At 51.0% G+C, this 13,606-nt stretch overlaps 2 protein-coding genes across 2 annotated transcripts; both read right to left on the bottom strand.

Moving 5' to 3' along the window:
• Positions 1-1,380: 1,380 nt before the first annotated feature.
• VOLCADRAFT_121569 (uncharacterized protein) lies at positions 1,381-8,240 on the bottom strand (the record flags this gene model as incomplete). The annotated part of the gene is made up of 9 exons (XM_002956748.1): positions 8,063-8,240; positions 7,132-7,248; positions 5,705-5,857; positions 5,022-5,066; positions 4,316-4,447; positions 3,703-3,945; positions 2,868-3,032; positions 2,089-2,203; positions 1,381-1,460 (listed from the first exon to the last, which is right to left on the bottom strand). Exons 3-9 carry the CDS (start codon positions 5,744-5,746, stop codon positions 1,381-1,383), a joined length of 822 nt encoding a protein of 273 aa, XP_002956794.1. The 5' UTR covers positions 5,747-5,857; positions 7,132-7,248; positions 8,063-8,240.
• Positions 8,241-10,962: 2,722 nt separating this feature from the next.
• On the bottom strand, positions 10,963-12,227 carry VOLCADRAFT_97845 (uncharacterized protein; the record flags this gene model as incomplete). Its single annotated transcript, XM_002956747.1, has 4 exons — positions 10,963-11,014; positions 11,129-11,235; positions 11,323-11,496; positions 12,120-12,227. The coding sequence occupies 4 exons, from the start codon at positions 12,225-12,227 to the stop codon at positions 10,963-10,965; spliced, it is 441 nt and encodes a 146-aa protein (XP_002956793.1).
• Between the last annotated feature and the right edge of the window lie 1,379 nt (positions 12,228-13,606).

Below are 13,606 nucleotides of genomic sequence, written 5' to 3'. Positions count from 1 at the left end.
GCTAGGATTAGCTGCAACACCACCTGCTCTCCAATGGGACTGTCCGCTTCCGTCACTAGCACGACGTCCGATGCCGCATCAGGCTCCTCCGGCTCCTGGATTGCAGGAAGCCAAAGGTCATGCGGATGGGCGCAAATGGATTTCCAGTAATCGTATGCACTTCGTCCAGCTATGAGAAGGGTGGATATCTGGCCGCAAACCAACCTGCTCCTCACCGCCATCCACAGGTCGTTCACCGGCTCCGTACCATTTTCGGAGTTTGGGGCCAGCTGCAAAGGAGCAGATAGCGAGGTATTATCTCAGTTTTAACCTTCCATGATTGGGCATTGTCAGGTTTGGTGCAACCGGGTCGCAAGCATAATGAACTTCTGCACCTGTGACGAAGTCCAGCAGCTCATCCCCTATCTTATTTCTGCATATGAAGGCACTTCTGATCCTTTTGACAGCGGTGACACTTAAGCCTTTTGAGGTTGTGATAGGCCGATGGCCAGTCGTTCTCACGATGTTGGAAAGCATAGCACAATGCAGCCCGATGTATAACCGAAAATGTATATTGCCAAGACTTCGTTAGGAAGTGTATCCACGCGTTGCTGTAGTTCGAAAAGTAGGAGAAAGCAACACCTAGCGTAAACCGTTTCAGCAAAAGCACACGACCGGAAATATACAAATTTCAAGGTTAGCCTGTGCGAGCCTTTTGGGTCATCCTTGCCGGAGTCTTACAGCTGTAGATGTTTAGGAAACGGATAAGGGAGCTAACGACTTACAACTGATGTTAACGGTGCTGTACTGCAGTTCTCCATGGTTAAACAGGGAGTCCGTGACAGCTTACAGCGCGTGTTCCCGGGCTGCAGAAACGAGCACAAACATAGTCCTACAGTCCAAACAGGTCTTCTTTCTTCGCCATAACCTGGCTCAGATAGACGCTTCGAGATGCCAAGGTCCATGTTGTTAATAAAGTCGGCATGCATCACCTCATTCGCGTCAGGAAGTCTCCCGTTTACAACGGTGACGATCTCCCTTTTTCCCGTGAACCAGCGAAGCAGGGCTTCCGCAATAGTCACCTTGAAAAAAGTCGCAGCTGAAATACACGGACCGCCTGACAGTGTCCGCATCACCTCTACGTAGCAGCTTAGAGCATCCAGACAAGCTAAGAGAAAGAACTTTGTTCCTTTTCCAAATAACCAGCCAAAAGCATAGAAGGCTTGCTTTTCTTGCCCACCTTGCTTTTCTTTCCGCTTTCCTGATTTTTCTTTCCAGTACAGTTGGTTTCGAAACCCAGTCTTAAAACTCCAATTCCAATAACCAGGCAACAAGTCCTTATCGCAAGTACGGCAAGTACGGCATTCGCAATATTTTTTTCACCCGGGAATACTTAGATATTCAAGTACACGCAAACATAAACCAGGTAATGTTCCTGGAGTCCCAAACTGCCGCTGCTGCAGCGCCCATACAAATGCAGTCTGCGTCCAGATGTGAGATGGATGAGCACAACGTCGAAATGCTTTCACGGAAATGCATGTCCGCAATAAAATTAATGTCCCGATGGGTATTACCTCGTTGCTCAAATTAACTATCCCACCACATCGCTGCTACAGTATCTCCCGCTTCGTACAACCCCAACCTGAAGGTGATATCTTGACCTCCTATAACACCAACATGAAATGTACCGCCTTCCAGAGCACAATTATGAGCGTTAGATGAAGTAATGCAAAAACTTATGCATACACCCACGTCATGTACGACATACACGTGTGAGTAAAAGCGCAAATTGGAGCGTGTCTGCGTGCGATTGCGCACATCGTTGTTGTGCTGTGGTTTTTCGTCAAGCGCAATTGCCGCTGGGCCCTCGTCCTTCTGACTCGCTACTGCCAGAAAGCCGAAAAATACCTTACATGCAGGCATACATAAACACATGCATAGCACATCGAGGTCGGGGGAAAACAAAGGGGCGAGGGATGGGAATCGTTGGTGACACACACACACACACATACACACGTGCACACACACATACATACACACATACACACGTGCACACATACAGTGCTGGACCAGACGGCCTTCTCTAAAATCGACGGGTATCAGGCCCACCCGCCGCCGCCGCTGCGGCCGCTTCCTGTTTCGTCAATCTCTCCAGGACCTCCTCCAGCCGTTCCGCTATGGCGTTAAAGCTGGGGCGGGCTCGGGGACTGTCGTGCCAACATGCCTTTTGGGTGGAGATGACGGGAAGCAGTTGGGGAGGTTAGGGCAGTTGGGGAGGTTAGGGCAGTTGGGGAGGTTAGGGCAGTTGGGGAGGTTAGGGCAGTTGGGGGTTAGCGCAGACAGGAAAGGAACGGGGGAAGAGAGGCAGCAGGATGGCCAATAGGACGCGGGGGGGAGGGGCCGACAGGGGACATACACACGCAAACACAGCTGCTCGCAGCTAGGTTGTACGAATATACATACATGAATATACACACACCTAGACATACACATGCACAAACACACATCCAGACGCACGCATAAACATACATACACACATGCTGACACATGCCCCCGAAGGTTCCGGGATCGAGACCTGTCAGGGTCGAAAATCCTTCCGATGGTGGAAGGTAAAGTGTCCCTAGTCGATGGACGGTGGTGACCTGGGATAAAGTAGGCCTATGAGCTGACCGGGAGTGGAGTTGAGCCGTTGTTGATTCGGCAAATTCCGTTGGATGCCGATGGCGGGTGCGGAAGCTGAGCGATCCACTGAGAAGTCGGCCAGGGTGACTAAAAGAGGGTGCCCCGAAATACCGGGGAAGGCAGGGTTTCGCCGGGTAGCGGACACGGGTGAAGATATGTGCCCCCTGTCACACACATCATACATACATACATACATACACACGTACCTGCATCAGTGCCGCCCAATCCGGATCGCAGTCTCCGGGGACTCCAGGCCGGAGGCTCCCGGTCATAACGCCTGCGAATATGTCGGCCAGACTGTACGAACTGTACGGCTGCTCCCCGAGCTGCCAGATCTCCCATAACACGATGCCGAAGGAAAATACGTCCACCTACAAATTTGTAAAGCTTTTAATTGTTTTTTGGGTTATTTATATTTTGTCGTTAGTTATGTGATAAGATATAAAAATGCATATTTTCTTTCGGCTGGAGGACTTCATGGGGAGGAGAAATCGGAACACGTCATCCACTCTTACAATTCTTCCGCAACCTGGCGTTGCAGACTTCATTAACATCGTACTACCAGAAAAACCATGGACATCGAAAACTATTGTATGAAGTGATCGCTGGTGTGTCGCCACTATCCTTACGTGTAATCGACTGGTTTGTTACTTGTTATGCTCAGGGATCAAAACTTGCCATTGTTTGAGTCATGTGTGTTTTGTATTGCATGTGATTAATAAAAGGTTATTTTTTTTAATATTTGAGCCGCGATACGTAAGTAAGTATGTAATACATACTTACTATGTATGCATGTATGCGTCCATGTGTTTGTTACAAGTATCTGTCCGGGCCTGACGACGCTGGCCAGGGACTGCGGGATCCCAGGCCCAACGGAAATACCGCCTAAGCTATGTGTGTGTATGTATGTGCGTCTGTATGTGTGTGAAAGTTCAGATACAAGATGGACCCAGAGGGGGGAAAAAGGGAAAGCGGAAAGGGGCAACAACAGGGATTGGTTAAAAAGCGCAACCACCACGTCTATTACGATAACTGAAGTACCTTTTCGTTGACTCTGTCGTCCAGGCAATCCATACCGACTCCGTTCGTATTTGCGGTTGAGGCGGTTACAGTAGTCGTTGGCCCAGTGCCTAGGTCACTCACGCCGTCGCTGCAACCTTCGTCCCGTACACCCGCCGCCAAAGCCGCCTGACGTTGCTTCTCCCGTACCCCAGGAAATAGCTCCGGAGCCATCCACGGCAGAGTTCCTCGCATGTTACCGCTCACAAAACTATCCTTCTTTTTCTGTCGTACAGTTGTCGTACACATGCATAAAACGCACACGAAACCGGTTGCGACGTTGGATAGGGAGGGCGAGTATCCACGCGTGTGTGTGCAAACATACATACGAACACATAAAATTACATCGTGAAAAGGCAATGTTTGTCAAGGTTGATTATGTGTTATGATGTAGACATATATAAATACTAATATAATAATATTATTTATACATTATACTAATCATACGTCGTGGATGTGGTGCTGCCGATTTGCGCATTTACAAAACGCAATATGCCTAAACGCGTACAAGCATGGAAAAAAGTACAGAATCATAAAATCAATAACGACCGGATAACAAACTTCTTTATCAGCAATCCCTTATTATATATTTCACCTTGGACAGCCCGAGGTCGCCGATCTTGACCACCGGTCGCGACGGATCTCGCAGGTCGCACAACAGGTTATCGCACTTGAGATCGAAGTGCACCAGGTACTGACCGTGGAGATACTCCATACCGCGAGCAGCCTTTCGGTTTGTGTTAGTGAGGAGAGGAGAGGGGAGGAGAGGGAAGGGGAGGGGAGGGGGTTTAGGAGGAGTGAAGGAAAAACCCCTTTGTAATGGGGCATGTACGGAGGCAAGGTGTACGGAGGCAAGGTGGTTGTGGAGTGTGCGACGCGGGGTGTACGGCAGATGGGAGCATCCCGGCTTGTGTAAAGCTGAAGAAGTCGGGGAATGTTGAGGATGGGACGGCCGAAGGAAGGAGGTGTGACTGACGTAAATATATAACGATTTGAGCGGCCGCGGTGTATGTATGTATGTATGTGTATGTGTTTATGCGTGTACGACATCCACCTGCTATGTCAACAATTTCTTTTGGCGTTAATAAAGTAACGAGTTTATTTCACTAGCTAATAAGTTTGGCGTTAATAAAGTAACGAGTTTATTTCACTAGCTAGGGTCGCCGCAACCTGGCAAATGACAGACACTCTCCAACAACCCTTCTCCTAGCATAAGTCATAAAACCGGTTTCCTGTATTCAAGTAGAATGCCGTACTATGTCGTACTCTCATGTACGACATTGCCGTGCAGCCATACGCACCTGCAAAGCGATTGCCGCCCGAAGCCGCCGGCTGATGTCCGCCCCCTATCCGCATGTCGCGCAAGGGGTGTAGTAGTCATATCGACGACAAAATAAGCAGCAGTACATGTTACTACAACAACTATACCGAGCCATAGGCCGGAGGAGGCAGGGGAGGTAGTGCAGTCGATGCTTTTGTAATATACACCACCCTTACACGGTACGAATACGGCTGAACCCTGTACGGCAATCAAACATCGTAGTCGCACGACAACGTGATGATATCGTGTCGCCGTCATGGTCAGCGAACACCAACACGAGAACACCAACGGGCAGGGGGAGCGGAAGAAGCAGAAGGAAAGAACGGAGGGCCCTCCTAGACACACACACACACACACACAGATACACACACACACAGATACACATACACACAGACACACACACACACACAGACACACACACACAGACTAGTCACGCAGCACAAAGGCACGATTTCCTACCATACATACACGCACACTACGCACATCCATACGACGACACAAGCATCATACATACATACGCACATACATGCATACATACATACAAGACTAACCGACTTGTGCTGTGTGCTCCCGACCCTTGCGCTGTGTTTCGGCTTCGGCCCCCGGCTCTCGCGGCCCACAGTGTAATCTAAGTCATACATACATACATACGCACCGGCACACCTGTTTCCTCAGCCGGGTGAGTCCGCTCTTCAGAGAGCCCATCCGCAGGTACTCCACAACGGTAGCATAGCACCCGGGGACGGTTACAATGCCGTAAAAGGCGATGACGCAAGGGTGCCTAAGAGAGGCCAAACGCTCCGCCTCGTAGAACACCTGCATGCGTGCGTGGCGGTGGGGGATTTGCGTGAGCGTGTGTGTATTGGGGGGGAGAGAGGAGGGGGGTTGTAACGACGCAAGGCCCATCTGAGCATCCGGGGTTACGCCTTTGCTGTGTTACAGGGGGAACGCGTGGCGGGGTTAGCGTTGGGCGGTGTGTGAATGAGAATTGGGAAAGTGAGTTTAGAAGGCAAGGGAGCATTAACTATCAGATTTCAGTCTGCTGATTTGGAAAGGCAGTAGCGATCCGATGACGAGAGAGAATGAGCTGAGAAATGTGGGTTTGCTGTGTGAGATGGAGACATTTCTGGACATCCTATGTTCATTCTGCACAGTGCATTCGCGATGTAATGAATTTGTGTGCATCTGATTCCTATGAGACCCATGTATGTGGGTATGCATGGCATGACTTGGAAATTCCATTTGAGTCAGTCATGGTCTCCCGGAATCAGTCAGCAGCAGAGGGACGGTCAGCAGGTCAGCCTCGCAACGCATATCTTGGTATCATTTGGCTGCGTTTGAAGAAAACAATCGACACAAAGACATCTTTCTCATATACGAAAGGTATAGTGGGTTTTTGGTTGATAAATTCAAAGCTGCGAAAACATGACTAAACAAATCGACATTTTAAAGACGCAAAGCCGGGGAAGAAGCGAATACCTTTACAATGGCGTAAAAGTAAAAGAATTCGGGAATGTGGCACAGCTTAGCTTCCTTGCCATTGTTCCAGATGTCGATTGGGCTGCAGCTGCCGCAGAGAAGCTTGGATTACATATCACATATGAAAGGCGGAGAGCCGAAGCAAATGAGAAAGCAAATCGAAAAAGGATTACGACGGAGCTTTCTGCTTGCTGGTTCGTGGCGCAACCCAACGGTGTTGCAACGGAAGGGCGGCGCTGCCAAAACTCCAATTTCGTGCAGAGACAGGTTAAGAAATGTAGAAAGACGCTCATAAGATGTGATCATAAGCAGGATTTTACGTAAGGATGTTCATCAGTACATCAAAGCTGGACAAAAGTTTAATGGAGGGAGGAACACAATGACAAAACATCTTTCGCCACCGGGACTCGAACCCGGGTCTCGAGAGTGAGAATCTCGTATCCTAACCGCCTAGACTATAGCGAATTGATGGCAATACCGATTAATTTACACTTTATAACTTTAGAAAGCCTGTTCAGTCTGCCGAACCTGCCGTCATACAGTCGTCCTTTTCATCCACATCACATACGACTGTCACCCCACCATGAACATCGCTACCCCCGCCGCCTCACCTCATTCGCAGGTCCATCCAAAGCACTTTGGTTGATAAGCTCCTTCAGCGCAACCTCCACCCCCCGCCACTTGGCCAGCCACACACTGCCAAAACAGCCACGACCCAGCTCCCGAACCTGTCCAAGAACGAGGAGGGAGGGAGGCAGGCAGGAGGCAGGTAGGGAAAACTACAGGCGAAGCAGGAAAGCAGTACACATCAACAAGGTACGGAGTAGTCACAGAAATAAAAGGGGTACGGAGTAGCACACCTTTTACAAGGCAGGAAAACATGTGTGGGTGCGCCAGGCCGTCGATATGGAAGTTCAGTCAATCAATGGGAGTCTATTTCAAACCAGCACCCCTTTGTATAACTTAGTTAAGGTCACAAGCTTAGAATATCGACAATGGGAAAATCTAGGTGTGTGTGTGTGTGTGTGTGTGTGTATGTGAGAGAGAGAGAGAGAGTGTGCCAGTAAATACAGCCACTCTTCCTACACTCGCAGCACAGTCCGTGCTCCGAATTCGTACAGTCTTTCCTGGTCTTTCCTGGTCTTTCCTGGTCTTTCCTGGTCTTTCCTGGTCTTTCCTGGTCTTTCCTGGTCTTTCCTGGTCTTTCCTGGTCTTTCCTGGTCTTTCCTGGTCTTTCCTGGTCTTTCCTGGTCTTTCCTGGTCTTTCCTGGTCTTTCCTGGTCTTTCCTTCCCCACCCACTGCACCACCCCGTACGTACCCTTCTCCCATTACCCCCCCTTGTAGGGAAAATCTCCCGCTTTGTACGTAACTCCCCCCTCTTTGTACGGAAAACCCTCCGATTATTCCGCCTTTGCACCCACCCACCCACTACTCCCACCGTCACCCCCCAAAATCCCTACACACCGCACTCCCTCCTCCTCACCCCACCACAAGCACCGCCTACGTCGGGATCTCACATCCCCTCCCCCTCCGCCACCCACCTTGACGAGATCGTCAGGACCTATCCGCTGCAAGTGCTGCGGGACGTACACCTCGTGTACGGGATCCGCCGGCCGCCACACACCGTCGCTGTCCCACACACCGTGATCCAACGCCGACCCGACGGCCACTCGTATCCCGCCGCCGCCGCCGCCAGCGCCACCGTTCAAGGTTTGCAGCCTGCGGTGCAGCGGCGGCGAAATCGCCGTCGGCGCTGGCGGAGGCGGCGGAGGCGGAGGCGATGCCGCCGCCGCCACTGCCGACCCCGCTGACGTCGATGCCGACGTCGATGCGGCGTGCGCATATACGGAACGAGGCGATGGCGGCGGCCCCGGGGATACTGGTGGTACGGGACTGTGTACGGACGGGTACGACGACAAGCCCTTGCCGCCGCCGCCGCCGCCAGCCCCTATCCCAATCCCCGTCAGTGCCCCCGCCGCTGTAGCTGCCGCCGCCGTACTATCGACACCGCCGCCGCCACCAGATGTTGGTGCAGAGGTTGACGCCGCCGTCGCCGCTGCTGCTGCTGCTGCCGCTGCTGCCGCTGCTGCCGTAACGGACGTTCCAAAGCGTGGGGAACGCGACGTCGGCGACGACGGACCGACGTTATTTAGTTGGTGTTGATTTGAGGTTGTACGGCTTTGAAACTGGTGAAAGGTGGAGGACGTGACGGCGACGGCGGCGCTGATTGCCGTACCAGACGCCTCCGACAGGCGTTGACGCGGTGGCGGGGTTGCCAAGACGCTGCCGTGAGGATTTGTCAACGTCGTGCGATCGAGTCCTGAAGGGAGCGCAAATTATATGAATATAAGAAATATGGTCGAAGTACAGGAGGATGAAAGGAATGGCATGGGGCGTGACCACAGTGGAAAACAGTTTTTGTTAAAATGTCAGGGTACGGCAACAAGAACGTGAATCCGGATCACGTATTTCTACACTTCACACTCCGTATCGCACTTCGCTGCGTTCTTCATCGATCTGAGAGCCAAGATATCTGTTGTTGAGAGTTGTCTTGGTTTCTGAGAGACACAGCTCTAAGCTCATCTCTCACAAAAGCAGGCCAACCCGTCAGGCCTACATCAGCGCACACACTTCCACACACACACATACTCACACTTCCACACACACACACACACACACATACACACACATGCACACACATGCACACACATACACACACATACACATACACACACATACACACACATACACACACATACACACACATACTCACACATACTCACACATACACACGTACATACATACACATACACAAGCATATACATACAGAAAAATAATGAAATTACGAGCACACGGAAGCACGACACCTGCAAAAGGACAATGCCGTACTGACCTGCCGCCGCCACGCCACCGCCGACACCTCGACTGTAAGCCTCCCCCATCTGCCCGCTGGCCCCGCCGCCGCCGCCGCCGCCGCCGCCGTCCACCGTCGCAGTTGCGGAAGGTCCCCTCCCTGGCCCATGACCTTCCCCCACCGAATCATTCGCCCAGCCGCTACCAGCTCCAAAACCACCAACGACTCCACTTCTGGTTCCTCGGGTTGTCCGATACCTTTCTTTAAATGTCAGAGACACGTTCATAGCGGCTTCCAGCTCCGTATTGAGCCGCTGAGCACCCGTTCATCCCGGCGAGAGGGAGAGGGGAACGAATGAATGAATAAATAAATGCATGTACGCCTCTAGGAGGGCGTCGCGTGCAAAGCTACCAAGATGCAGAGTTGTGAAGTGTGCGAGAGATACACAGACAGACAGACAGACAGACAGACAGACAGACAGGCGGGGAAAAGAACTATGCGAGGGGGCGGAGACTTAGGCGGAGATGGACACGAAGACGGACACGAACACACACGTGAACAGCTGCGGAAGTGAAGGCCATGAAACATAATAACATAATAATGCAGAATGCGGATAGAACACCCCCTACACGTGCCGTACAGGTTATCGTACTTACTCTGACGTACGACTCGTCCACCGGGCCGGGTCGTTCTGCATCCTCACATGTGGTGCTGAGAGCGGGACGAAAATCACTGCCCAAAAGCGCATCGATCTCCGAAACCGTACGCCAAGCCTTGACCAAAGAGTCTTCCCGGCCCGCCAACTGCCGTACGTACAGATGTACGGGCGCGTAATTAAAAAAAGGCCGTTTGCGAGCAACGGGCAGGACCAGGTTTGAAAGAGGTTGAAAGAAGCAGCGGATGGGGGTGAGGGTGAGGGTGATGACGATGGCAATGACGATGGCAATGACACGATGACAATGACAATGACGAGGAGAAGGAGGATGATCGGTCGCCTCCGAAACCAGATTCAGATCCAGAGTCCCAGTCATTCCTCTCTTCCAAGCTGCCCGGGCCGCGATGCAGAGCCCCGGCAAAACACACGACCTAGGAAAGGCCACGCTGTCTCACTGGACGCCAAACCCCAAGCGTCAAACCCCAAGCCCTAGAGGCCAAACACTCCGACACGTCATGTGTTTTTAGGTTAATCACGTTGGACTCTCCCTCCCTCCCTCCCTCCCCCACCGCTTCAAGGCGGTTTTTCCGTTGAGAACTCTTCACCCTGTTCCCCGTGTCCTTTAATAGCGTCCAACTTTTGGAAGCGGTCATCGCACGTCCCGTAGTACCAGTTTGTTCCTTAAACCCGTAACCCCGCAAAATAATTTGGCAACCACTAAAAATTCCCATCCCAGTTCCCACACACCCACTTTGACCCATGAAATAGAATCATCATTCACTTATCGCTTCCTTAACCTTGATTCAGAACTCGTCGTATGCAAGTTAACGACCACTCTTCCAACATCTTGGACCCACCATCAATCCCAACTCCGACCCCAAACCAAACGTTCTTGGCATTTTCCCAATCCAGCCACAAAGGAGGAAGGAGACTCATAACTTAAGTTGTATCACAGATTTATCTTCAAGAGGTGATTCCGATTTCCTTAGACCGGGAAGGCGGCCGCCATATGGACCGGGGGGGGGAGGATAAGAGCTTGAGCCGTAAAAGGAGACAAGAGGGGAATACGACGAAAGCGCGACGTTGCATGGCGCCCACCCATCAGTGTCCCACACCAACCCGTTTCCTTGCGCCAATCTCACATCATTAGCTGCCGAGTCGTTGATAATGCTCGTGCGTTTTGAGTGGAAGAACTGGAAGCGGCTCTGCGAGGATAGAAGCGGCGTTGAAGCAACAGTCATGGCTCGCCTAAGAGCATGGGAAGAGGTCTCCAAGTGGCCATAAATGCTCACGTTGTAGGCCACCGGGTGTGAGTCTGGTTCTGTCCTTTCCTGCGCGCGGCTGCCGCTGACAATGCGGTCCAGCGAACTCTCAAACTGCCGAAAGCCTAAGCCATCAGCTCCGATGCCACCACTTAAGCTGGGAAATGCCTCATTTACGCCTGAGGAATGTTTGTTCATCGCAGGCTGCAAGGGTAAACCCGCGGGAGCCCACAACGCAGGTCACTGGTCGCAGCCTCGATGATAGCTACTTTCCGGTAATGTAAAGCTTTGAAAATTTATTTCAAACTGACTAGGTTTAGGATTTTGCACTGCGCTCCAATCGCCATTGATAAAAATAACGCTCTTGTCGACGGCATAACTGAAGTGCCTAAAGGTAGGAAGTTTGGGTAGAACGATCCCCTTACCAATATTCATTTGTGAAGTTAGGTAGTATTAAGCCAGACCCATCAGCAGCTTCTCGTCCGTGTACGGCTTTAGTATTGCTGGAAACGCGTCAGGTGCACCCGTACCAGTCACAAACGTAAAACATAACAGTAAAATTAAGTTTGTGTGAGATACAATGCCTTAAAGGGGAAGCCCACCATCCACGTAGCAACATATCTATCGTACATGCCGGCGGACCTCCAGAATCACCGAAAAGACTCAGACGCTTAGGAGAACTGTTAAATCTCTCTATTGGTATTATTTATTATATTGATTTACGTATATCTCTGAAATGCTTGTTTCGCGGAAGTGGGCGTAGCAGCTGGCCCATGCCCCCTGAGGGCTCTTACGAGCGACGACTAGCGAAAAGCTATAAAAATTACCTGTGAATCTGATTTGCGCTTGTCTTTAGAAGAAATTATGCAACCTTGGGTATGGGCGTTGTACGCCTGTTGTTTGGTCGGCTTCCGCGCATGTTCCCTATCCTTCATGTACACATCCACTCACAGGGCTTCCTGGCCACACAGCTACACACATCTAACGAAGTACCTTGCACTCCAAAAATCTCCAGTAGCAATCCTCGCCCTGTAACTCAGGTATTTGCGGCGTAACACACCATTTTAAAATTGTACTAGCTGTACGGCGGCACATTACTGTGATTGCACGCACTCTCCATAACGTACGCCGGACAATACATCCCACGCGAGTGAGATTTCCAAGGTCCCTTATCCGGCTATCGCATTTTCAGGTGGTCTCTTCCTGCCTCTTCTTAAGGTTTACTTGCGGGATTAGTTAGATGTCCCGGATCTCAGCGTATTTGTCGGTTGTGTAAATGCGGTGTTGAAGAAGAAAAGCATGTTCTGTTAGAGTGCCGTGCTGCTTGTGAAAAGTTTGAGATTGGCAGTTTTTTTGGTTTTTTCAGTTCGATGCCTGCATCTGGCATGGCATGGCATGGCATAACATGCTGGTCGTAATGCGTGATAACGACCAAAACCCCGTGTGCCGGCAGAATTCCAACATTCGAACACTCAGTGTATTAGGCGCGGGCATTCCATCTTAAAAAGTCCGCTCATGCCCTCTTTTGGCTGTGCAGGTTTCCGAGTTAGTTAGTTCGTTAGTTAGTAGTGACTGTCCTTGTGTTGCCGTATCTGTTTTCCTTCCGTTGGTTTACCTCCTCCTCCTTTACCTCGCGTGTGTTATGTAATGTAATGTGATGTAATGTTGTTACAGAGTGGGAGGCTTCTGGGCCATTTGAACATATTGTCATTTCTACGATTTATCATACTATGCAGCACCATCCACCATTACCACACTGTACTACACTGCCGTACGAACTGCTAGTCCTCAAGGCGGTTGATTCTGCCTTCTAGGATCCCTCCTCATCCTCTCACCCGAACAACCGAAGAGGTAGAGGGCTTAGCAGTCGCCCACCAATCCAGCAGTGCGAATCTCGGTCCATAAACCTCAACTCCACAGCTGCTTTTACAAACAGCGGATGCAACATACACACATACACACATACACACATACGCACATACACACATACACTCATACATACACACATACACACATACACACACACGCACACACATTTCCATCACCAGGTAACACACCGCCATCCTTTCATCACCATCTCTTCCATCAGTCCTTTACACCAACTCCAACAACGTGCAACATCCCCCCCCACCCATACCTTCTCTCTCTCCCTCCCTCTTAAAACCCTAAAACTCCCGCTATTGCCGCGTACGTCTCATCAAAACCCACTCACCGGGGGTCTAAGGAAGCGCGCGTATGCGCTCTGTCAGAAAGCTAGCTACAGTACTACACAAGCTGGCTCCTGTCACACACACACACATATATACGGGGTCGG

Source organism: Volvox carteri (assembly GCF_000143455.1).
Source record: "Volvox carteri f. nagariensis unplaced genomic scaffold VOLCAscaffold_65, whole genome shotgun sequence".
In the NCBI taxonomy this organism is placed as follows: Eukaryota; Viridiplantae; Chlorophyta; class Chlorophyceae; order Chlamydomonadales; family Volvocaceae; genus Volvox; species Volvox carteri.
The sequence above is the reverse complement of the archived record's forward strand: the minus strand, read 5'-3'. Positions and strand labels throughout refer to the sequence as shown.